The 27,151-nt window shown below is 36.3% G+C and overlaps 1 protein-coding gene across 1 annotated transcript in view; it reads left to right on the top strand.

The window, feature by feature from the left end:
• The window catches only part of CCDC73 (coiled-coil domain containing 73), a 116,227-nt gene that overhangs the window by 79,872 nt on the left and 9,204 nt on the right, over positions 1-27,151 (top strand). Inside the window, exons 10-14 of the mRNA XM_026511883.4 lie at positions 3,776-3,904; positions 4,403-4,462; positions 5,605-5,709; positions 13,712-13,822; positions 18,226-18,360. Of these exons, the coding sequence (XP_026367668.3) occupies positions 3,776-3,904; positions 4,403-4,462; positions 5,605-5,709; positions 13,712-13,822; positions 18,226-18,360 (540 nt within the window). The remainder of the gene's footprint in view (positions 1-3,775; positions 3,905-4,402; positions 4,463-5,604; positions 5,710-13,711; positions 13,823-18,225; positions 18,361-27,151) is intronic.

The raw sequence follows: 27,151 nt of genomic DNA, 5'->3' as shown, positions 1-27,151 counted from the left end.
TAAAATTTTAAATAACAACCTATGGCTCAGGTATAGTAATTTGTGCTTTTTTGGCTTTCTTAACAGTCAGTCTGAGAACATTGTTCATCTCTTGTTTCTTATTGTTTTAATACATTTTCATCTATTTTATCAGTGAGGCAGATTTCCCATTTCCTTTCCATTGTCATGCTTTCTCTTTCATATTTCGTGGTTTTTCTTTTCATTTCTTTTAGCTTCACCTAGACACTCTGGAATAATCTTTTTTCTTCATTCCCTTTGTCTACTCAGTTATAACTTCCTTTAGAATATCTCATATTTGCCATTCTTTGTTTCTTAATAGTATAGACATTTATCATCTCATGCCTGTGTTAATAAAATAGCCCCTTAGCCAGTGTTCTTTTATCTGTGTTTTATTCATTCTTTTTTTTTAAAAAAAGATTTTCTTTATTTGAGAGAGAGAGAGAGCAAGAGAGAGCACGCATGAGCATGAGCAGGGAGAGAGGGAAAAGCAGTCTCCCCGCTGAGCAGGGAGCCTGACATGGGGCTCGATCCCAGGACCCTGGGATCATGACCCAAGCTGAAGGCAGATGCTTAACTGACTGAAGCACCTGGGCTCCCTTGGTTTTTATTCATTCTTGTTGCCAAACTAACTTTACTAGGTCATTCGTTCGATACATTGCTTGTGTGTGCCTGACATGCTAGATACTTAGTATGTATAGAAGGAATGGTAGATGGAATAGTTCTCTTTTGCCTACCGAATCAAGTCCCAATTTTTTTCCAGCTTTATTGAAATATAACTGATGTATAACATTGTGTAAGTTTAGGTGTACAACATATTGATTTAGTCCCATACTTCTTTAACTGGTTTTTCACAGCTTCCATGGTCTGGCCCCATTCTATATCTTCAGCATCGTTTCCTGCTACTTCTTAAGCATCTTCTGTTCTACTTAATGCAAAATCTTTGCTGCGGTTGTCATAATTCTTCATTATTCCTTCCTTTTTGTCTTTGCTTTCCTCCATATCCCCTTCCCACACTTAAAATCCCTTCTCTCAGTTTACTTGTGTTAAATAGGATTGAGTCAGGAAACAGGTGGCGCATTGGAACGGGTAAAAGAGAAAAGTTTGATGCAGAAGCTATTTACAAAGTTATGGTAAGTTTTCAGAGTTCAGGGAAACCATGAGGAGTACTAAAGCACCACAGGGATAGAAAGAATGGGGAAATGATTATACCACATAAACCTGAGGGGGTAAGGGAAAGAAGCAGATACTGGGAACCTGGAGACAGCTGTAGGTACAGCTGTAGAAGAAGCGGAATTCAGAAGCTGTGACCTTTGGTAGAGAGCTGTTGTCATTTTGTGGCCCTGTAGGGAGGAACCAGGGAAATACCTCAATCTCTTTGTCTTCCCAGCATACTGATTTGCTGGTGCCTTCCAGAGATTGAACCCAACCAGGAGCCAGAGGGCAAGAAAAACTGTTTGCTATATCCACAGATATCAGCACACAGGGGACAGAGCAGTATGAAGAAAGGGTGGAGAGTGAGGACAGACAAATGGAGGATATCCAGGAAACTACTCACTCTTCAAGGCCTACCTACTTTGTTCAGACTTCTTTCATTATTCAGTTCATAATGATTGTTCTCTTTGTACCGGCTATTAATTTGTCTGCCTGCTTTTCTAAGTGTCAAGTCCTATCTCTTGACCCACGTGCGGTTACTTTAGCAGTCCTCTTATGCAATGTACATATCTGAGAGGGACACGTGAACCAAAACTGTTCATCCTTTCTCCTGGATTTCGAACTAGGTATTGAGTTATAATTGGGTGACTTTTTAATGTGGCACCTGAAGCTATAACATGTAGAACTCTGGACATGTTGACAGCCCTATTTTCTGCTGCTCCTTTTTCAGCTTCCTGAATATTACACTGTTGATTTTCCACCTACCTTAGCTGACCGTACTTCTCAGCCTTCTGTATGAGCTTCTAATGTAATCCATAGGTGTTGGAGTTTTTTAGGACTCGGGCATTTGCCATTTTCTTTCTTCTAACTAATAACTCTAAGTGATTGCCCCTGTTTCCATAGCTTTATATACGATTATATACTATATATATGTATCTCCTATGCACTGATACTTGAGAAATACATGTTTACTTTAGAAAAAAAGATACTAATCAGTGCAATGAAGAAAATAACAATTTCCTGTAATCTCACCACCCTAATGAATTAACTTTTTTTCTACAAGAGAGTTGTTTGTTATTATTATTTATTCAGTTCTTACATACAGTCTTTTAAAAAGTGAAGTATATTAGGACTCTTAACTCCAAGATGATTTTTGTCAGCAAAGGAATTTGGATGTTGGTCATCTCAGACTTGGAAAATGGTCAGAAACAAGGGAAGCTATGCAGTATCCAAGACCATACCATAAAGGCAACTTCCACTCCTGAGTGTTGTACGTTGTAGGTTGTACTGTCACTGCTGACTGTGGTGGATGTTGCTCCTGCTCCAGTGGTACCGTTGTTGTCCATGGAAACGTGGTATTACTAGCATTGCCCCTAAAGCCTACCCATAGAAGGATTTGCAGCAGTTCTTGTTCTTTGTGATACTACTTCCTGATCCAATATCCGGGACAGGTGCGTCTGATTAGCCGAATCTGGCCTCATGCTTATAAAGCTAGTATCTGGCATTTCTGGGTCCTCTAGTGGACAGTGGATTCTTATAATGTAGAATTCCTCCAAAATTCAAAGGGAGTTCAGATACTGTGTAGTTAAGAATGTGAAAAATCAGATTCTTAAGTATTTAATATAGTCAGTATACACAGAACAGCAGAATAATAAATTGCACACCAATTCAGAAGTTGGTATTTCAGAATTATAACGTGTTTGGGTGACATCTTTTAAGTTCAGTGGACATGTAGCTTTACAACGAAGACTTCTTTTATATCTTCCTCAATTCTAATAATCTGTAATGATGCTAGAGTTATTTTTCTGAATTACAAATTTTATGTCTTTTTCCTACTCAAAATCCTTCAATTATTAATTCCTCATTGCCTATAGGATAAAATTAAAGCTCTTTTTAGTTTGGCCTACAAATGCCTTTCAGTATTTGAATCCTGTCAGATTTTTAGCCACAACCATGAATACTCTGCTCTTTCTCCTCCTCCACAACATATTAGCTCCAACCGTATCCTAATCTCTTTTCCTGAAAAGTATCATACTCTTTCATGTTTGTATATGTTTGTGCATGTACAACCTTTTTGTCTGGAATGTCTACTTTTTTGTCCTCTTTGCAAATTTTTCTTTAAAGACCCAATTCAGAATCCACTCTTCCTAATAATGCCTTCTTGATGCCCTCAACCAATCTTTTTCTTTATGCTTCTGTACATTTCTGTAATATATCACTCATCATATTAGATTATGATTCTCACATATATTTTTTACTAGATGCTAATGAACGTGGAAATTGATAATCTTTTATTATTTTTTTATCTCAGAAGATTTTTGTTAAATAAGTAATAAATGAAAACACCCTGCTTCTGGCTGGTTAGTTCATTTGGTTAGTATTATGCACTTTTTAAGGGGGAAAAAATCATGAATTCTATCCCTGTAGCATTCCCACCTTGGCTAATTGTCTTGCAAGGGAACTAGGGGAAATAGACCTTGGTGGACCAGTAGTATTATCTTGATATGTGGAATGCAGTAAATTATAATGATAGGTTTAAAATGGACTTTAAAGCTGTCAGAAAAGTACCTTTCTTTGATGAACTGTTTATACTGAATTTACTGTTTATATTTCTTATGTTTAGGAACTAAAAAAAGTTACCTCAGACTTGATAAAGTCCAAGGTCACATGTCAACATAAGATGGGAGAAGAAAACATCCATTTAACAATTAAAGAACAAAAATTTCAAGAACTTCAAGAAAGACTTAACATGGTATTTAATTAAATGTATTCATGTTTATATAATTGTTTTTGTAAAATGAGAATTTCAGAATTATAATATAAAAACGTTCCTTTGTAAAGTTAATATACGTAGTTTAAAAAAGGTATTGCCAATTATTTTTCATTATTAGGTAATTTTTTGCCATTATCAGCAAGAATTTAAGACAATACAATTTGTCTATAACCATTTTATTTCCACTTTAATATAATGTAGGTAATCTTATGGTACAGTGGTGTCTCCAGAAAAGCTTTTGGAGATGAGGAATTTTGTGATTTTTTAATGTGAGTATTTAAAATTTGCACAGCAGCCTGTGCTGGGTATCTCGTACCACCTCTATTTCACTAGGTGCCACTCCTTCACCAGCAAACAAACGTGGGTACTCTCGGGCAGGAAGGGGCCATGACTCTCCTAAACGTATTGAGCACTGAATTAAATATAGAATTTGCTAAATTTTATATCATAACTTTAAAATCACTCAATTTTTTAAAGGAGTTGGAATTAAATAAGAAGATTAATGAAGAGATCGCACATGTTCAAGAAGAAAAAAAGGCAAGCAATCTTAAGACATTTTGGGAGCCAGTAAATATTTTTAAAACCGGGTATAATGTGGGAAATAAAAAATTAAATTAACAAATGGAATCATGTCTAGGTCAATTCCTGGCACATAGTAAGCTCCTGGTTAGGGTCTATTGAATGGATACATGTGTACCATTTTAACCGGGCCGGACATTTCCTCCATTAAAAAATAAATCCAAGGGTACAAACTTCAGGTATAAGATGAGTAAGTTCTGGGAGTTAATGTACAGCATGATGGTTTTAATTAGCAAAACTGTGTTATATATTTGAAAGTTAAGAGTAGATCATAAATGTTCTCACCACACACACAAAAATGGTAATTATGTGAAGTGATAGAAATGTTAATTAATCTTATTAGGGTAATCATTTAGCACCATATATGTGTATCAAATCATCATGTTGTATACCTTGAATTTACAGAATGTTATTTGTCAATTGTATCTTAATAAAGTTGGAAAAGTATTACATAAAAATATTTAATGAATAAATAAAAAGAATAAAAATAAATCAGTTTTTTCCTTGATGGTTTAGACCATTGGTACCCTAGCAGATAATTATTGAAAGGTCTGTATGCTTAGAGCATGCATTTATAGGATGTTATGCTCTCATTTGGATCTATTCGATATTTATAATTCTTCTATTTAAAAAAGGTCTGTGAAAGAAAAGTTCTTCTGTTTCTTTTTTTCTTTTCTGTTTTTCCTCCATTTCATTCTGAATATATACCATGACATCCTAGCTCATTAGCAATATGACATTTCAGTAGCGATGCATTTACTGTTTTTAAGACAAGCCAACAAAAGTTTTGGTTTTAAATTCTTCACATTTTCCAGTAGTGTCCCATAATTCATGGTCCATTTCAAAAAACTGTTAGTTATTTGAAAAACTCTTAGATATAGTACTTTGAAAGAAGTCATATAATGTAATTATTTTATATATTAAGTTAGTAAAAAGTGCTAGTAGTTTATTTCACTGTCTTATTTATTATGGTGTTGAAATTAAACTATAAAGATAATAAGTGAAGAAATCAGAAAATGTAGTTTAAGAATGAATTTAGAAACATACCTACAAACTTAAAATTCTTTCAACTGATATATGTGTACTTTTTTTTTTTAAAGGGTATCATCATTTCTTTCCAACATATGCAACAGTTACTTCAGCATCAAACTCAAGTTAGTACTGAACTGGAAGCAAAGTTGAAGATGTTAAAAGAAAATAATCAGGTTGTATATAGAGATACAGATAGTATATTTCCATTTAATGAGCTTTACCTGTCTAGTTGCATTTATCTGCCCAACTTTATCTGAGATAATTTTGAATTTTAGGGGTAAGATATGGCCTTCTTCATCAACTTGGTATCAATGTCTGAAGTAATGAACATATTTTTTTAACATTTAAGTTACTAGTTTAATATTCGATTTTATTAAGTATCTGACTTAATTTTGTAACAGATTGGATAGGATTTTTTTTTTTCTTTGTCTTAGAATTGTGACCAAGACCAAAACTGAAAGTAGAAGAGAGCAGTTAGTGAACTTCCACAAATTGAGGGCAGATCCAAACAAATGATTGGAGGGGGGAAGAAGTTATCACCACTGATGTCTTGGGAATGAGAGTTCAATAAGAGAGGCTTTTCTGTTACATCCCTAATTGGGAGGGGGAGTACATTTTCCTGCATAAGCTAAATGAAGGACTCTATGTAAAAATCATGTAAAGACTGGGGTACAAAAAGGGGAAAGTGCCATCTTGTCTTAGAGATGGATGCTTGAGATGCTGTAGAAACTTGACGGTCCACTCTGGTGTTGCCAGTAGAGTAAATTGTGGTAAGTTCATATGGAAGAACTTGGCATATGTTTCTTGAAGTTTGGTATTATACCAAGGACATATAGACTAATGCACAGTTATGGTCCAGAGATTTCAGGTTTTTGGAGTGATATGTACCAATGGGGCTTGAAGTGTATTACACTTGTCTGATGCTATATGGCCCAGGAAAGTTGCAGAAGAGAGAACTTTGGTGGTTTCTTGGCTCCACATGATGGAACATGGAGGTTAGGAAGGACAGAAACTGTCCTGTGTGCCACTGGCCAAGTGATGAGATGTCCAGTTCAAGAGAAGGAGCTGGGGACGGGTTCCACTGTGGTGACCAGTGGAAGATATTTGTGCTCCTCTGAAGGGATTCTTGGTAATGAAGGTGAAGCTGAACATTCCTCAAGAAAACTACAGTTGCCTCCCATGTAAAGACCACTATCCGCAGAGGCCAAGGCCACCTTCCTGGGTATGTAATCAGTGCAGTTGCATAGGGACCCATACTCAGAAGGGCTTTGTGCTTCAGCTTTAATGTTCTGTGTTCACGCTGTTGAAATGTTTATTAATTTTTATCTTTGAATTTATGTTTTGTAAATTAAGTCTGATGGGAAGATGGAGCATTGGGGGCTTGGAGCCTAAGCTTTCTCCTGTCTCCTACTGCCTCTTAGGACCAGTTTTTGACTGCTGGCTCTTCCAGGCTTTGTTATCCTGGGCCCTGCCTGGCCTCATCCTCTCTGGTTCTGCCCCACCACTATTGTGGTCACATTGATGGGGAAAGGTCTGTGTTCTGTTGTCCCTACCTTTGGTGGTAAGGAACAAATATAACAGGCCTAAATATAACAGGGAGGGTCTGGGTCCACTGCATGCGCCCTGCAGCACCCTCTGTCTCAGGGTGGCCATGCGTTGGCACCTTGGGTAGATGACTTGGCAGGGAGTGAGTCCTCAATCCAGATACTGAGGTATATCCCTGCCTGGCAGTTGCCATCAGTTGGGGGTTACCCATCTGCCATGGATTGGGGCAGAGGTCCCATGGGACAGAAAGATTGACTTCCCCACCTCCATCCTGGACATAGTACATGGGTCTAGCAGCTTACAGGAGGTAGAACCCCATTGCAGGTGGATCTTGCATGTGCTGAGTTGTGTGGTGAGACTCTTAGGCATCTGTGAGGGTCTGCATTTGCCCTGTGAGTATCCGCCTGCCCAGAGATTCATGACATTAAATAGAAAATAAAAAGCACCATGATAAGTTGACAGGGAGAGAGAGAAGGGGGGGGGGGTGCAGTGACCATGAAGGAAGGAAAAGGTTTTGTATTTTAGTACCTTCAATAGTGTGTTTTCCCTGCTTTTTTTGTTTTGCATTGGGCCCCACAAATTATGCTGACTTCATCATCACTGAATGGAACCACACTTAACCTGAACAATGCAAGATCTGCCTCCTCACCATTGATGTTCTCTGACTAATCATGTAAAGAGAGTTTTGCCTTCTTTGCCTGCCCCCAGTACTGTAAAACTTAGACCTGGGAGAGGGAAGCAGTATGCTGGATCAAACTCTTCCTTCCTCTTTTTTTTTTTTTTTTAAAGATTTTATTTATTTATTCGACAGAGATAGAGACAGCCAGCGAGAGAGGGAACACAAGCAGAGGGAGTGGGAGAGGAAGAAGCAGGCTCACAGCAGAGGAGCCTGATGTGGGGCTCGATCCCAGATCGCCGGGATCACGCCCTGAGCCGAAGGCAGATGCTTAACCGCTGTGCCACCCAGGCGCCCCCAAACTCTTCCTTCCTCTTAACCCTTCACCTCCTCCAGTAAGACTAGTGAAAAAAATTTCTCTGGAAGTCCAGCCATAAGTAAGTGTCCCCCCACCTCCTTTACCCACCCTACAGATAGATGACTGGGGCTTTCTCTAACATTTTGAACCTTCTCCCAAGAAACATAGAATAGAATTTACCCAAATTCTTTACCCTGAATTACCCTGAATACCCCCGAATTTACCCTGATTCTCTAGAATCAGGATTGTTTTCTTGTCCATTTAAAGGAGTTGAAACAGATTTTTTAGGATGAACAAAATATTAGTGATCAGCCAATCCACTCATTTCATTTCATGGTGAACTAGAGATCCAAAAAGTGTAATCAAGGCTTCTTAATTAGCGGCAAACCCCAAATTAAATTTTTGACCTCATTCTGCTCTAGCACTATTTCTACAACATTACATTGTTAGTGTATTCTTCCTAGATCTGTGAGACCTGCCAACTTTTGTTAGATCACTTATTCGAAAACCACAACTTTTGAATTACCCTTCATGAGCTCTAAAGGCAATGTTTATGTGTTGTTGAATTCTGCGGCGTGTGCAGTAGTCAGAGACAGACAGTCACGTGTTGCTTTGAATTAACAGGGCCTGTAACTATGGTCCCAGGATCTTTTAGATGTAAGTGCCAATATCTTGTATAATCCAGATGCCTCTTTAACTAGCACCATTATTATTTGAGCCTCGATAGTACACAGAAAAACTAGATTTCATATGGAAATTTCATGCAGAGTATTAGCAAGAACAGGATAGAATTGTCAGCTTTTTATTTTGATAAATAAGGACATTAAAAATAAGCAACACCATCTGTCATCACTTTTATAAAAAAGAATATTTTAACGCCACATATTAAGGATATAATCTCAGAATAGATACAGTTCTTTACAAGAAAAGACATTTGGTGACTTGTATAGACTTTGCCATTAACTAGTGAAATTTTGTCATGGATCAGTACTTGTTTACAGACTGGTGTTGGAGAACTACTGATATATAGTATAACAAAATATTAATGTTGAACTGTTGCTGAGGATTATGCTGCATAGATATCTCAAGTGTTTTCTTGAGGAGCATTCTAATTCCACCTGTATTAAAAGGGATCATTACTCTTCATAATGGCCTACTTTTTTTCAGTGCCGTGCAATCATGCTGTCCATCTGTCTCATTTTTTTAATAGTACAGTTTGGAGCATAGAGACCTGAATTTCCATGATAGAAAATATTTTCTACTATGATTTAATCATAGTTCAGTCTAAACCTAAGTGTAGTTCTGCTGCTGTAGTCATCGTGTTCACAAGAATAATGTACTTAGTTTGCTCCTATAGTCATAGTATTAACCAGGATAAATTACTTAGTTTTTGGTATATTAAAACATTAACAGATGATTCTATTTTGACTTGATGCAGTATCCAATTTTTCAGAATGGTTTTGGGGTTTATTAATCCAAATGCAAATAATTTTCTGATAGTGTCTAAATTCCATGAGAACAGTAACAGTTTCGTGCATGTAGCATTAAGAGTCTAAAAGAGTATCTGGCACACAGTAGGAGCTCATTAAATTGTATTAAATTAATGAATGAATAAATTCAGAATCTTTGTTAAGCTCAGATATTGTCAGATCTGGGCTTCTGGTTAAACATGTTGAATTGAGCCTACACATTAACTTCTGATTTCCTCCTGAAACTGCAATAAAATGACATTAATAAATCCTCAAGGACAAGTAAATAAAGAGAGGAAACAATAAAAATTAAGTTTTAAATGGGAACCAGGTGGAAAATTAGTAATTTACTTAGCAGATTAAAGAAAGTAGAAACCAAGTCAAAGGTGCAGAAATGCTCAGGAATTGCAAGCATCACCTCTAGAAGCTGGATGTGCAACTGAAGCCAAGAGCTAGAAGGTGTATATAAGAAGGTAGAAGCTCTCATGTCTCCGAATTCTCTTCCCTACCCTGCACAAAGAGGCACTGCCTGTCTTCTACTTGGCAGAAGATTTATGTTGGAGAGTTTGAGGGACAGCTGAGATTGGGAAATCCAGTCGTGTTCTCGAGACAGCTTATACCAGGGAGATCTGTTAAAGCTGCTGTCATTTTGTGAGCTGGTTGTGAAACTAGTGGTAGCTTGAAATTGCCCATGGTTGGAATGTTTAAAATTGGCAAATGCTGTAAAAAAAAATTGTTGGAGCCAGTTTGCCAGTATGTTCCTGAGAGAATTATATTGAAAACAGGGTGAAAAATCTAAATACTGAAATCTGAGATCTTCCTGCTCTGTTTCCCCATTTAGAGGACAGCTAGCCTTACCACTTCCAGACAGGAGAATGAAGATTCCTTTCTGGGGGGTGGGGGGCACCTGGGTGGCTCAGTCGTTAAGCGTCTGCCTTCGGCCCAGGGTGTGATCCCAGGGTCCCGGGATCGAGCCCTGCATCAGGCTCTCTGCTCTGATGGGAAGCCTGCTTCTTCCTCTCCCACTCCCCCTGCTTGTGTGCCCTCTCTCACTGGCTGTCTCTCTCTCTCTGTCAAATAAATAAATAAAATCTTTAAAAAAAAAAAAGATTCCTTTCTGGGGGAACTAACTTGCACAGGCTGTTACAGTTAAACTCTCCCAGTGAAATTACTCAACCAGATCAGCCTACCGTGAAGCCCATCATTTGACAAAACTTTCAACCAACTTTTTAATACTTCATTTTTTAAAAAAGATTTTATTTATTTATTTGACAGAGAGAGAGACAGCCAGTGAGAGAGGGCACACAAGCAGGGGGAGTGGGAGAGGAAGAAGCAGGCTCCCAGCGGAGGAGCCTGATGTGGGGCTCAATCCCAGAACGCCGGGATCACGCCCTGAGCCAGAGGCAGACGCCTAATGACTGAGCCACCCAGGTGCCCTAATACTTCATTTTTAATATGAACATGCAGTTAAAGATCACTGGGCACTTGACAAAGTCTCTACCATGCAAATCAGACAAAACAGATAGGGTAATGAAAAAAATTTAGAGAAACTAAGAAAATATACTCCATTAAGAGAAATATTTTTATTAATCCACAAAAAACAAAAATTAGGAGTCTTTAGAAAAAGAAACACTCAGAAAAAAAAAAAGAACGTTTAAAATAGTTTAGTAACATAAAAAGTACAATGAAAAGTTTGGAGGGTAATATTGAGATAGTTTTCCAGAAAGTAGAACCAAAAGACAAGAATATGGAAAACAGAAGGGAAAGAATATTAGGGGTTCAGTCCAAGTCTAAGTCTAGTGAGTTTCAGAGATAACAGAAAATGGAAGGAGAGGTGAAAACCAAAGAAATAATATTAGGATGTAACCTAGAACTGAAGAATTTGAGTTTGTTTTGCTCAACACCAATGCATATCATTATGAAATTTTATACTAAAAGAAGATTCTAAAACGCTGTGGAAAAAAGAATTAGGTCACATACAAAGGATTAAGAATAAGAATGGCAACAGAATGACTTCAGGTTTCTCACTGGTAGTCTTGGAAGATAGAAGATAATTGAACCATGCCTTCAGTGGTTGGAGAAAAATTGATTTTTTTAAACATTTTTTAAATGTATTTGAGAGAGAAAGGGAGGGCACTGAGGGGGAGGGAGAAGAATAAGGATACTCCTCGCTGAGTGTGGAGCTCCACACAGCGCTCACTCTTAGGACCCTGAGATCATGACCTGAGCCAAAATCAAGATTTGGAAGCTCAGCTGACCAAGCCACCCAGGCACCCCCGAGAAATTGATTTCTAACGCAGAATTGTACTGTATTCAGCCAAGTGAATCATTATATATATTGGTAGAAAAAAAATATTTTCAAACATGCAGGCCTCAAGAAATGTGCCATCTGTTCCTCCTTTATCAAGAAGTAATGGAAGGTTTGCTTTACCAAGACAAGGGAATAAACCAGGAAAGAGGAAACAATAGGATCTAGGAACCAAGAGACCAACCCCAGAAGAGAGGAAGAAACCCTCAGAGGTCACCTGATCAGTGTATCAGACAGAAAAAGCAATAGGTCCAAATTGTAATGGAAGGATGGAAGGTCTCCAAACTGTGGAAACAGTATCTGATATAGGCAGTTTCTTTTAGATGAGGGTATGGGTCAGGACAGGAAATGATTGACATATCTAATACACTGTTTTAAGAAAATAATGTTCTTGGTCATTTATTATTACTAAATAGATACTATAATATATTCTCTCACATCTCCTTTAAACTTTGATTTGTATATCTTCCAAAATATGGTGTTATCAGTATAAATATACTGTATTAGTTAGAATATTAAAATAGTAAGCATCTATTAAATAAACACATTGTAAATATTTAGAAACTGTTCTATTGTTATATTTGCCTATAAATTAAGAAGAACATGACTTCTGTAAAAATATTTACATTATCTTGAAGTAAAAGCAGTCAAAATAGGTATTCATTGCAGGCTATCAAAGTACAATAATGTTCTTTATGTGCTAGAGGAGAATTTTAATGTTAAAACTGTAAAATGCTTTTTATTAGATATTTCCATAGTTTTACATTATTACTTGTCATTGTATATTGGTATTGTAGATATAATTGAGAACTCTTTAAATAGATGGAATACTGTGAAGCCTTTACAATGAGATAGATCTGTACTTAATGGTTTGGAAAGTAAACAAGAAATACTCATTTTTTTTTTTTTAAGAGAAGAAAGATTACAGAAGAACACGGTATGTATGGTATGGTCTCTTCATTATTTAAAAAGATATGTGTACTTATATGCTTAGAGACAATTTCTGGAAGGCTATACAAGAAACTGCTAGAGTGGTTACCTCTGGCGGCGGAGAACTAGAGAGTTGATAGAGGGACACATGACCTTTCTTTCTCTGTCCTTTGTGTGGCTTGAAATGTTTACCCTGAATGTAAATAGCTTTCGTAATGATAGAACAAATGAACTTAAAAATTCCAGATATATTAGACATGTGGGTAGAGTTCTTAACTGTTTATCTTTTTAAGGAAGTTTACTTGGATTATCAGCAGACATTGAAGAAACCTAATAATATTGGTGACAATAATTTAATAGCTTTAAAACCCTTGTCTTAGAAAACAGTATTTTTACTCTTAAAGGTTTTTTGGGGGAGAGGGTGGTGAAGTGGTGATTATATTATGTTAATTTATGAAGTAATAAATTGATATGGTAAATATCCAAGCTCTACAAAAAAAGTATTAATCTGAAATTAAAAATTAAAATTGTATTTAAGGGTTTTTTAGCCAGTTAATTTCTAAAATAAACGGATACGGAAAAAATGTTCTGAGGTAGTTAAAATTTTGTAGTAGAGTTAGGCTGGATTATGCTACAGTTCAGATTTTTCAGTGCTGTACTTTATATTACTTTTTCAGTACATTAAAACTTATGCAGTGAAACTGAATAATGGCAATGTTTTTATACCCTTTTATAGCCATTTCTTTTTCATAACCTCCCCCTATTTCCTGTTAACTAAACTATAAGCACCTTTCTGTTAATTTATGAAAATTATTGTTGAGATAGCACATTATCACTGATCTGTATGGCACTTTCAGCATGTTAGAAGCAAAGGTCCAAGCAACATAAAACACATCAAAATTCATTAATGTGGTATTGATTATTTTTTGGATAATTAATTTTATTGCAGACCCTTGAAAGAGATAATGAGCTGCAAAGGGAGAAGGTAAAAGAAAATGAAGAAAAGTTCCTTAATCTTCGAAATGAGCATGAGAAAGCACTGGGAACTTGGAAAAAGCATGTAGGTTTATTAAATAGTAAAATATTAAAATATTTTAAGTAGTTGTAGACATTTAAAATAACTATTAAATGCTAAGAAAATATTGCAAAAATAATATAGGAATAGGAATAAAGTCAGACACATATTCTTCTTGACTTGTATTTCCAAGAAGTAAATGCTGTTGAAAAGCTAAATTTAATAAAATTGCCTGTAATGCTTTCTTGCATGAAAAATCACACATATATGTGTGTGTATATTTATATTAATATAAATATTGATATATACCTATAATTTGAATGACTTCCCATATGTGACAAAGAAAAATTAATTTACCTTTTCATAAAAGAATTGCATAGTATTTTAGTAAATGATTAAAATAATTATATAGGTACTATTATTAGCTGATCTATTTAGCTTTCCTCAGCAGTTTTGTTGAGATGTATTAAAGCCATGTTTAGAACATGACTTCTGTAATATTAACATTTTAACATAAAGAGTTGATATGTTATAAATGCAGCTATTTCCTTAACCCACATCCATTTATTTTACACTAAATTTTCATTTTAATAAAGTAGATAATAAAAGTATGAAATGGTATAAAGTCGTAAAATATAAAGGTTCACTTTAAAGATTGGTGGACCCAAAAATTGATTATTCTATTTTAATATGTATTTTATTTCCTTTCAATTTTTCTAAAAGAATTAACACAGTAGAAAGTCACTATGAGTTTATCAAAACTATATTTTGGGAAAGAAAGATTATATTTTGGAGTGTTATACTAATTAAGCTAACCATGCTCCTCCCACAAGGAAAAGTCAACTGAATTAAGAAAAGTAAGCATTCAGTTTCACTGGTGAGGCCTCAGTCTATAAATTTGTATGAAATTGGTTTTGTCTTAGGATTTTTCAGCTTCTACAGTCATTTCACTTCTATATGATTTAGTACTAAACAGAACATAGTTAAGTAAGAAAAAGCTGAGGGCGCCTGGGTGGCTCAGCATCTGCCTTCAGCTCAGATCATGATCCCAGGGCCCTGGGATCGAGCCCTGCATCAGTTCCCTGCTCAATGGGGAGTCTGCTTCTCTCTCTCCCTCTCCCTCTCCCCCTCCCTCCTGTTAGTGCATGGGCGCACGCATGCTCGCTCGCTCTCTCTCTCTCTCTCGTGCATGTTCTCTCTCTCTCTAATAAGTAAATAATCTAATAAAAGAAAAAAGGAAAAAGCTACTATGGTTCTATGTAAGAGTTTTCTTGAATGGGAGGCCAGATCTCTTTAATTGTATTTCTATCTCTATGTAAAGTTTTTCACCATTCTTGGAAAGTGAAGAACAGTGAAAGTATTGCTACTGAGATTGGATCGAAATGGGTTTTTAAAAACTTAAAAAGATACAGACAAAAATAAGATGGAATCATACAAACTGCTATTTTCCCGAAAAGCAAACCGTGAAAGAGATACTGTACAAACAAAATTTTGTGAATATTTTTAGACAGTATAGTTAAAATTCATTGAAATATTACAAAGAAAAGTGTTACGTGTATCTGTTTTCATTTGACTAGTTATATAGCTAATGGGTATATATAGACAAAAAGACAGTAATGAGGATGTTCAGAAATTATTTAGAGGAAAGGGCAGGTCACAAAAGGAATTCCGTTCGCACCATTTGTTGAGCATCTACTGCGTGTTAGGCACTATTCTGGGTACTGGATTTTCAGAGATGCCTAAAATACAAAGATCAATGAAGAGCTCACACTCAAATGGACAGATAACTATGAAATTGGCCACAATAGCATGGAGTGGTTTTAGTGGTGGTAACAAATTACTGTGAAAGAACAAAAGAAATCAGTTAGCTAGGTTGGAGAAAGTTTTAGAGAAAAGATGGCACTAGTTTGGCCTCGAAAGATAAATAAGATTTCACCACACCGTATGTGCCCATTTCCTGCATTTCTCTTTTCATCTTATTGGCATTCCATTTAATAAAGAATGGGAAAAATCATGGAAGCATGAAGCTGCATTTTCAAGGGTGTGAGCAGTCTGATTTGAATAAAGCATATGATATGTGGAATGTGACATTGAAAAATAGGTTGAGATCATCTTCCAAAAGGCTCCTTACTAAGGAAGTTGAATGTTATAAGTAATGGAAAGCCACTGAGACTATTAAAGCAGAGAAGTGACATAGATCTAGGTTTTAGAAGAATAACTCTTGGAGCAATATGGAGGATGGCTTTATGGAGAGAGATCAGCAAGAAGAATACTGTAAATAATCTAACCTTGAACCCATGAGGGTGTGAATTAGGGTAATAGAACAGATAAGAGGAATAGATGCAAAAAAAAACATTTAAAAGTAGAATTGGGAGAGTTAGTGATATTTTATATAAAACAAGTATTGGAAGAGGAAAGGAGTCAAACATGACTCTGAGAGTAGTATTACTAGTAGAATGATAATGTCATTATCATTTTTACATAACTGACATTTTACATAACTGTTCATATCTGACATAAGAAATGTGAAGGGAGAAGCAGATTTGGCAGATGAAAATGAGTTTAATTTGGAAGTTGTTGAATGTATAGTGCCTGCAGGACATCCAGCCTGAAATGCATACCATGCATTTGGAAATGTGAATCTGCTCTTAGGAGAGAAGTTGGGAGATGAGATACAGATTTAAGTTTTATTAGCATAAAGATGAAATTTGAAGGTATAGTTACAATTACGTATGGAAGGAGTGGAGGACTAGAGAAGAAGGCTAAAGAAGAAAGAGTAGGGTTTTGTGTATTGGGGCAGGGTGAGAGGGGGAGCCTGGTAAGAACAGTGAGAAAGGTAGGAGGATAAAGGAAGAGTAATACCATGAAAACAAAGAAAAGAGGCTGTTCCAAGAACGAGTAGTCAACATAGTCATGCTGCTGAGCTGTTAAATAGTATGAAACTTGGGAAAAATCCTTTTGCTAATTTGCAGGTGATATGGGGGGGAGGGGAATCTGTAGAACAATGAGGGCACGAGTCAGGTTGTTAAGGAGTGATGGGAAGTTAGAATTTGAAAGTAGCCAAGTGTGGACTTTTATTTTAAAGAAGTGGGAGCGATGCCTGGTGGCTCAGTTGATTAAGTGTCCAACTCTTGGTTTCGGCTCAGGTCATATGATCCCATGGGTTGTGAGATTGAGCCCCGTGTCATGCCCCACACTCAGTGGGGAGTCTGCTTGAAGATTCTCTGCTGTTGTCCCTCTCCTAACCCATGCACATTCTCTCTCCTCTCTCGAAAATAAATAAATCTTTTTTTAAAAAGAGGAGAGAGGGACAGTAATTGGGTCAAGGAGAAAAATGAATTAAGACTATTAGAAGAGCACATTTGTTCTTTCTATAAGGCTTGTCCTTGTTCTTGTTCTATTTGTAAGGCCGAAGAAAACACGCCAGTATAGCGGGAAGGATTGTAAATAAGCAGCAGAGAAGAGATTAGTGCTAGAACTAGGCCTTGAGGGGGATAGAAAAGGATGGTATAAAAATTCATGGAGAGTTGAGCCTAGGAAGAGAAGTACCTTACACAGATAGATCTTTAAAAGGTTAAAAATAGATGAGATAAGGGAAAGTAATAGATGAGTTCATATCTGTTAGCCTCTGGGACTCAGTGGCACTTACTTTGTCTTATATTTGAGGTTCCCATAAAGGATGCTCCCCCAAAAAAAGATGATGAAATTTTAAATCGTCAGTGAAAGCCCGGTTTATAGATGTAAATATTAGCCTGCAGTGACCGTTACTTTTGCACTGCTTAGTGCTCAGTACTTGCCACTGAGTGGAGTTAAAATCTGTATGTCTGATTTGCAACAAGAAAATAAAACTTCAAGGAAGTAATGAAGTCGTAACTTTTAGAGAATTGCTATGATTAAAAATAATAATTTTTCATTTCTAACAAAAGGTCATTTAATGTAGTAGTTAAGAATACAAGCCCTAGATTTAGCTTTGGGTTTGGAGCCTGACTACACCCACGTGATCTTGGGAAATTACTTAAACATCTGCGAGCCTCACATTTCTCACCTGTAAACTGGGGATTTTTATGAGTATGAAACTATATTTATTAAGTGTTCAGCACAGTTTAATAAATGGTAGCTCTCAATATTAGTAGTTACTTTGGGATCATTTTTATTTTTTTACTATTTCCAAAAACTTGTGTTAATAAAATATCTTCATACTAAACATATGTTTTTAAAGACTTATTTATTTAAGAGACCGCATGCCAGCAGGGGGAGGTGCAGAGGGAGCGAATCTCAAGCCGACTCCTAGTGAGTGCAGAGCCTAACACAGGGCTCAATCACATGACCCTGAGATCCCGACCTGAGCTTAAACCAAGAGTCTGATGCTCAACTGACTGAACCACCTAGGCGCCCCCATACAGACACATTTACGTAACTGTTCATTTTGGTTGAATTTTTTATATTAGGTTGAAGAACTTAATGGAGAAATTAATGAAATTAAAAATGAGCTATCATCACTTAATGAAACTCATATTAAGCTACAAGAACATTACAATGAATTGTGTGATCAGAAGAAGTTTGAGGAAGACCAGAAGTTTGAGGTAACATTCAAGCGTTTGGGGGGTACAAAACTTAAATTAAGACCATCACTGGTGATTTTCTCTCTGCTTTATATTTTCAGTGTCTCAACTTTTAAAAGATGAGTATAAGCACGTAGTCTCATACATTTTCAGTTAATTTTTGTGCACAGTATGATATAAGGGTTGAGGGTCATTTTTTGGACATGGATTTCCGGTTGTTCCAACACACACAGTTTTTGGAAAGAGTTTTTTTCCTCTCATTGTACCTTGGTACGTTCTTTGGAAATTAGTTGATCTAATATATGTGTGGATCTATTTCTGAATTCTTTATTATGTTCCATTGATTTTATGCTTATCAAGTCAATATACAATACAAGTCAATACAATATACAAGTGTTTATTACTGTAGCTTTGTAAGAAGTCTTAAAATGTGGTAGTGCAAGTCCTTGATTTTTTTTTTTCTTTTTCAAGATTGTTTTGGCTGTTCTAAGTCCTTTGTATTTCTGGATCAGAATCAGTTTGTCAATTTCTAAAAAAACAAGTCTGTGGGATTTTGGATTGTGTCAAATTTGTAGATTAATTTGTGAAGAATGGACATCTTAACAATATTGAGTTCTCCAATTCATGAACACAGTATATCTTTACGTTTATTTAGACATTCTTTAATATCTTCCTAAAAAATGCTTTGTAATTTTCATTATGTTGTAAGTCTTTAAAATGTTTTGTGAAATTTATCCCTGAATATTTCATGTTTTAGAATCCTATTATAAACAGTATTTTAAAAGTTAATTTTTCTAATTGTTTCTTGCTGGTATATAGAAGTAAAATTTGATATTTATACATTGACCTTATATCCTATTATCTTGTAAATTTATGGTAATGGTAGGGTTTTTTTCTAATTTTTGGGTTTTCTGTGTACATTATCATGTCATCTGTGAATTTGAGGAAGTTTTATTTCTTTCCTGCTTTGTGTGAATTTTACTTTTTTTCTCAATTTATTGCAGTAGCTAAGACCCTATCTAGTACAAGGTCGAATGAAAGTTGGGACAGTGGACTTGCTTGCCTTGTTCCTCCATCTCAGATGGAGAATTTTTAGTCTTTTACCATTTCATATGATGTTAGCTATAGGTTTTTTGTGTATGTTTTCTAGCAGATTGAGGAAGTTTCATTCTGTTCCTAGTTTGCTGAGTTGTTATCATGAATGGGTATTCAATTTTGTGAAATGGTTTTTCTGTATTTATTGAGATAATCATTTTTTCTTTATTCTGTTAATGTTATTATTAACCAATGAATTACATTAACTGATTTACAAATTTAAAATAAACTTGCATTCGTGGAATATGTATTATCTTTTTTATAGATGGCCGGATGTAATTTGCTAATGCTATGTTAAGGATTTTGCATTGATTAGGAATACTGATCTGTAGGTTTTGTTTGTTTTTTCTTTGTATTCTTTTGGTCCGGTTTTCGTATCAGAGTAATACTGACTTCATAAGATGAGTTAGAATGTGTTCCCTCCTCCTGAAAGAGTATTGTGTAGAATTGGTATTATTTCTTTACTAATAAATATTAGATAGAATTTGCCAGTGAAGCTATCTGGGCTTTTTCTTTGTGGGAATTTTTTTTAAAAGATTTTACTTATTTATTTGACAGAGAGAGAGCACGAGAGAGCACAAGCAGGAGGAGCTGCAGCGGGAGAGGGAGAAGCAGCCTCCCCACCAAGCAGGGGGCCTGATGTGGGGCTTGATCCCAGGACCCTGAGATCATGACCCGAGCCGAAGGCAGACGCCTAACGGACTAAGCCACACAGGCATTCCCAAGTGGGAATATTTTCAGTAACAAATTCCGTATTTAATTATTTATAGGGCAGTTCAGACTCTCTGTTTCTTCTTGTGTTGGTGTGCAGAAGAAAATAGTTAACAGAGAGGCCTGTGAATGCTATCCTTAGGCCTGCTTATAAAGTTGGCCCTTGACTGATACCTGGAAATTTAGATCTGGAGAAGGTTCCCCACTGCTTCCTAACTACCAGGAGTGGCTCACTGTGCCTAAACCTTAAGTCAGACGTTGTGGTTTACTCTGAACATCTGTTTTCTTACCAGGAGTCTGGAGTTCTGGCACATGCTAGGCAGATGGTGCCTGCATGACCAGCCCCCAAAAAACCCTGAGCACTGAGTGATGAGCTTATCTGGTGGACGAAAATTCACATTTGTTGTCACAATTCACTGCTGCAGGAATTAAGCATGTCCTGTGTGACTCCACTGGGATGGGACCCTTGCAAATTTGTACCTGGGTTTCTGCAGACTTCACCGTGATGTGCCTTTTCCCCTGTGCTGTGTTTGCTTTGTATTCTTTTGCTGTAATAGATCTTAGTCATTAGTACAACTGTGTGCTGAGTCCTGTGAGCCTTCCTAGCAAATCAGGGAACCAGGGGAGAATCTTGGAGACTTACACCGCAGTCATTTTTGGCAATTTTTGTCTCTCAGGGAACTTGTCCTTTTCATCTGAGTTTTCAGATTTGTTGGCAAGGAGTTGCTCGTGATATACCTTTATTATTACATTCCTCTCTAGGATCCGTATTGATGTCCTCTCTTTCATTTGTGTTATCCTGCCTTTCCTCTTCTTCCCACTCCTCCTCCCCCTCTTTCTTCTTTCTCTCTCTCTCTCGTCAGTTTAGCTAGATTTCCAGTTTTATTGGTCTTTTCAAAGAACCAGGTTTTGACTTCATTGATTCCCTTCTCATGTTTGTTCATTTACTATTTCATTGGCTTTTACTGTTAACTTTATTATTTCCCTCATCCTACTTACTTTGGATTCGATATGCTTTTTTCTAGCTGCTTAACATGGAAACTTAGATCATTCTTCTTTTCTAATATTAGCATATGAAGCTAAATTTTCCTCTAAGCACAGGTACAGTTTCATCCCACAAATTCTGATATGTAGTGTTTTCATCCTTATTCATATTTTAAAATTTCCTTTGTGAGGTCTTCCTTGATCCATTGATATGGGCATAAATTATATGGGTATGACCTATAACTGTTGTTTAATTTCCAAGTATTTGAGAACTTTCCAAATATTTTTCTGTTAGTGATTTCAAATATAATTTAGTTGTGGTCAGAGAACATTTTCTGTAAGACTTTAATCCTTTTAAATATAAATATATCCTTTTAAATATAAATATCCTTTTAAAAAAGACTTGTTTTTTAGCGAAGCTTATTATCTGTCTTGGTGAATACTTTTTTTCTTTAAGATTTTATTTATTTGAGAGAGAGCACACACAAGGCGGGGAGGGGCAGAGACAGAGGGAGGAGCAGACTCCTTGCTGAGCGGGGAGCAGGAGAGAGACGCAGGACTCCATCCCAGGACCCTGAGATCATGACCCTGAGCTGAAGGCAAAGAGTTATACGACTGAGCCACCCAGGTGCCCCTATCTTGGTGAATATTTCAGGTGCCCTTGAAAAGAATGTGTATTCTGTTATTGGTTGGTTGAATGTTTTATAAATGTCAGGTCAGGCTGGTTGATAATGTTGTTAAGTCTTTTCTATTCCTACTGATTTTTTTGTGTACTTGTTCTATCCATTAGTGGGAGAAGAATATTGAAATCTTTAATTACGACTGTGAATTTATCTTTCTTTTTTCAGTTCTGTCAGAACTTCATTTTTAAGCTCTGTTATTAGGTGTATAGACATTTATGATTGCTGTGACTTCCTGATTAATCCTTTTATCGTTATGAAATATCCGTCTTTTTCCTAGTAATATTTCTTGTCTTGAAATCTATTGTGTATAGTATTAATACAGCTGCTCCATCTTTTATCAGTAGTGTTTGCATTATGTATCCTTTTCATCCTGTGACTTTTTCTAATGGGAATATTCATAATTCCTTTATGTTGAGTAATAACATGAGGAAGTCCTCTATTTTCTCTTTGAGAACTGTTTCTTGTATTTTTTGTTGTTGTGGTAAAGTATACATAATATAAGATTTACTACTTAAACTATTTTTAATGTGTGCAGTTCAGCGGCATTAAGTTCATTCATAAATGAGCATGGTTGTGTACCAATTAAAGTGTATTTCCCAAAACAGTAGGCCAGATTTGGCCCACTGGCCATAGTTTGCCAAGTACTTTTCTAGAGAAATTGATCATAGTCTGCTTTCAAATAATATTATGCCAAATTCTCTGATTAGTAAGAAGCTTACAAAACTATATTTTCTCCTTCCTGGTCTTTGTGTTATTTTTATAATACACTTTACTTTTACATATGTTATCAACTCCACCATATATTGTTATGTATTTTATTTTGTTAATTACCTGGTTAAGAAAATGAAGAATTAGAGAAAGTCTTTTACATTCACTCATATTTGCCATTTCGAGCACTCTTTATTCATTTGTGTAGATCCAGGTTTCTTTTTTTTTTTTTTTTTTTTTTTTTTTAAGATTTTATTTATTTATTCGACAGAGAGAGAGACAGCCAGCGAGAGAGGGAACACAAGCAGGGGGAGTGGGAGAGGAAGAAGCAGGCTCATAGCAGAAGAGCCTGATGTGGGGCTCGATCCCGTAACGCCAGGACCACGCCCTGAGCCGAAGGCAGCCGCTTTAACCGCTGTGCCACCCAGGCGCCCCTAGATCCAGGTTTCTAGCTGGTATCTTATCACTTCAGCTTGAAGAGCTTCCTTTAGTATTTGTGTGTGTGTGTGTGTGCGCGCGCACGCAAGTGTTCACATGTGCGTACATCTGGTGAGGAATTCTCTCAGCTTTTATTTGGAAAAGTGTTTATTTCTCAATTTTTAAAGGGTGTTTTCACTGGATATAAAATTCCAGATGGACAGTTTTTTTTTCCATTCACTGGAAGATGCTGTTCCATTGCTGCTTCTGTCAAGCCTACAGTTGTTATAGTCACAGCCCTCTTTATAAGTGTGTTTTTTAATCTCTGCCTTGGTTTGGTTTTCTTCGTGCATATTTTGCTTGGAATTTATTGAATGATTCATGAATCTGTGGATTCAGTTTTCATCAGATTTGGTGAATTTTTGGTCATTACTTCTTCAAAGATTTTTTTCTGTCCCCTTCCTCTCCTTTTATGGGACCAACTACACACACTTTAAACTGCTTGGTAGTGTCCCACAGGTTATCAGGTGCTGCACATTGTTTTCAGGCTTTTTTCCTCTGTCTTCTCCCATTAGGATTTTCTATTGTTCTGTGCCCTGAAGTCCAATTATCTTTTGTTCTAATATGTTTAATCTTGCTGTTAAGCCTATACAGTGAGTTTTTATTTCAGATAGTGTATATATCATCTCTAGAATTTCCATTTGATTCTTTTGGGGGGATATTTTTTCTTTTTATTACATTCATGTTGTCCTTTAAATCCTTGAACATTTATAATAGTTGTTTAAAAAAATTTTTTTTGGCTAAATCCATCATCTCTGTCCTTTCTGTTGATATTTAAAATTACAATTCAATTGCATTAATTACAATTAATTATAAGTTCAGTGTTGTGCAGTCTTCACCACTATTTCCAAGACTTTGTCATCATCCCAAACCGAAACTGTAACCATTAATCAATGACTCCCCACGTCCCCTCTCCCCAGCTTCTGGTAACCTCTAATTTACTTTCTGACTCTATGAATTTGCCTATTCTATACATTTTATGAAACTGGAATTGTATAATAGTTCTCCTTTTTGTCTGGCTTATTTCACTTAGCATGAGGTTTTCAGAGTTCACCCATGTAACAGCCTGTATTAGAACTTTATTCCTTTTTATAGCAGAATTATATTTCAGTGTATGGATATACCACATTTTGTTTATCCATTCATCTGTTAATGACACTTGGGTTTTCACCTTTTGGCTATTGTGAATAATGCTGCTGAACACTGGCATTCAACCATCTATTTGAGTCTCTGTTTTCAATTTTTGGGAGGTACATACTTAGGAGTGGATTTGAGTCTATATTAAACCTTTCAAGGAACTGCCTTTTTTTGTTTTACCTTAAATAGTGGATATCTTTCAAAGTCAGTAGAAATTGACATATATCACAGTTCCAATCGTATGAATGAGATGTGCCATAATTAATTTATCCACTCCTTTATTGTAGGACATCCTTATACAAATATCTTTGTGTACTTTTGTGATTATTTCTTTAGGATAAATTTCCAGAAATAGTATTGCTGGATCAAAGAGCTTGCTCACTTATCATTTTGACACATATTGCGAGATTGCCTTCCAGAAAGATTGTTTATACTCCCACCAACCACATATAAAAATACCTGTATACCCAAACTCTCTGATTACTTTATTAGTTTTAATTTGCATTTTTCTCATATTAAACATATTTTTTTATGTTTGTCAGTTATATTTCTTTTGTGAGTTACTAGTTTATATTTTCCCATTTACAATTAAACATGCTCAGGTTTCTCCCACTTCACAAAGTACACAAAAAACTTCTTTAATCCTGTGTCCATCTGTAAATACAAGTCTGTTCTCCACCTGTAGAGTCAGGTTTAAACTCATACTCTTTAAACCTGAAAAGAGTGGTCTAAACTCATACTCTTTACTCCCCTCCTTCCCATTCATCCTTCAACATAGGGCAATCTGGCTTCACCCTCCCACTCCATCCAATGGACACCACTTCCATGGACATTTTTCAGTCCCTTTAATACACTGATACTATCTCCTTCTTGAATACCGTTTCTCCTCTTCTTCTGTCATATTTCACTCATCTGTTTTCTTCCTACCTCTCAAACTGCTCTTTAAAGTGGAAATAATGTTATTCCTACCCTTAATTAAGCAACCATGAGTTTTATGCTTTATATACATAACTGAACTTAATATTCACATTTTCATGTTATAGATGAGAAAATAGGCTCACGGTGTTTTAAGTATTGTAGGCAGCCTCTAAGACAGCCCCAAGTGATTCCTACTCCATTTATTATGTTCTTGTAATCCCCTCCCCTTGAGTCTGAGCTGAATTTAGTTGACTTGTTCCTAATTAATAGAATACAGCAGAAGTGACGTGGTATCACTTCTGAGATTACGTTTTAAGATAACTGTGGTTTCTGTCTTAGGTGCACACACACTCTTCCTCTCTGAGCCTATGGAAGGTCCAGGCTATTTGCTAGAGATGCCACATTGTGAAGAGAGGTCCTGGAGGAAGAAAGGCCACATAGAAGAGAACTTAGGCACCCCACCCAACAGCCAGCACCAATGGCCAGCCATTGAGTGAGCCTTCTTAGAAGCAGACCCTCCAGCCCCAGTTAAGGCTTCCAATAATGACAGCTTGCCTAGAACCTCATGAGACCCTGAGTCATCAAGACAAGTTATTCCTGAATTCCTCATTCATTGAAACTATGGCATAATAAATGTTTGCTGTTTTAAACCACTAAGTTTGGGTAATTTGTTACACAGCAATAGATAACTAATATATTCTTCTAAGATTTCACACTAAGTACTGCAAGCAGGATTTGAACCCGTATTTATCCAAGACTACAAAGCTCCTGGTAACTACCATACTATTTTTGTCAGTCTCCTTTACATTTTTCCTTTGCAAGTTTCTCTTCTTCTGCCTCTTTTGTGGATTTCATTAACATTTTATCCTTTACCCTTTTTTCCCTCAAAATAAACTCTCATTAGTTAGTCTCATCAAGTTGTACATCTTCAGTTGCCATCTATCTACCAATGGTTTTCTAATCTGCTTCCAAGCTCCGGACTCATAGATCTAGATGTTCATTAGACATCTCCACCTCATTATCTCACTGACTTTTCACTCAGCAGGTTCAAACAACCCATGACATTTTCATTCATACCTGCTACTACTCCTGTTTTCTAGTTGAATAAATAACACCCCCAGTCACCTACATACCTAATCTGAACTCTGTGAATCAGTCTTGACTCTCCTTCATATGCCATCATTCATCACGTGCTATTGATTAGCTCATAAATAATTTGTGTATCTATTCAGTTCTTCATCTCTACTGGCATCACCTGGACTATGGCACTATGACACTCTTCTGAAGCATCTCTGCTTCATGTTGTCTCCCTTTAATTATCTTTCAGACTTCTTCTAGGTGCAGCCTATTAGTGGTTCACGGAAATTAGTTTAGTGGTTTGTGACCAGCATTCCTTTAAAAATGAAATAAAGTAGCATAGAAAACAATGTAATCTCATCACGAGTAGATATCTGGTATGCTCACTGTGTTGTAGAACATTTATTTCTCCTTGCAGGTCTTTATCAATAAAGTTTAGAAAACATCAATCTATTCTTAATGCTGCAGCCAGAATGGTCTTTCCAATCAGATCATGTTTATTACCTTGTCTAAAACCCTTCAGTGACTTCTCATGGTCTTCTTGCAAGCTGTATTTGGCCCTTAATGACCTGGGCGTAGCTTACCTCAAGCCTCATCTCTCTCCATTCTCCCAGCAATCTAAGCTCTAGATGAAATAAATCCCGAGTAGTTCCATGAAAAGACTATAATCTTGCTCGCTTTTAGCATCTGTATATGCCATTTGTTTTCCCTGGAGTGCCTCCTTATCCTTATCTAGATTATTCTTTTCCTGTCTTCCTCCTGGATTGTTTTTTGAGGCTAGCGTCTGTAGGTTGCTCATCATTGTATCCAAAAGCTTAGTGCAGTGTTTCCATGGAGCATGTGCTGAATACACAGGGGGAATAAAAGGATGTTGCATCGATTCACTATTTTAAAGATACATAAAAATACCAAATACTCAAAACAGTTTGCTTGCCATGACTACCTTGCTTTTAATAAAAGAGCAGTTATTTTATTACATATAGTGTGAGAGTACATAATAATGTGGAACGCATGTTTGAAAA

Source organism: Ursus arctos, unplaced genomic scaffold (genome assembly GCF_023065955.2).
Source record: "Ursus arctos isolate Adak ecotype North America unplaced genomic scaffold, UrsArc2.0 scaffold_23, whole genome shotgun sequence".
NCBI lineage: Eukaryota > Metazoa > Chordata > Mammalia > Carnivora > Ursidae > Ursus > Ursus arctos.
The sequence above is the reverse complement of the archived record's forward strand: the minus strand, read 5'-3'. Positions and strand labels throughout refer to the sequence as shown.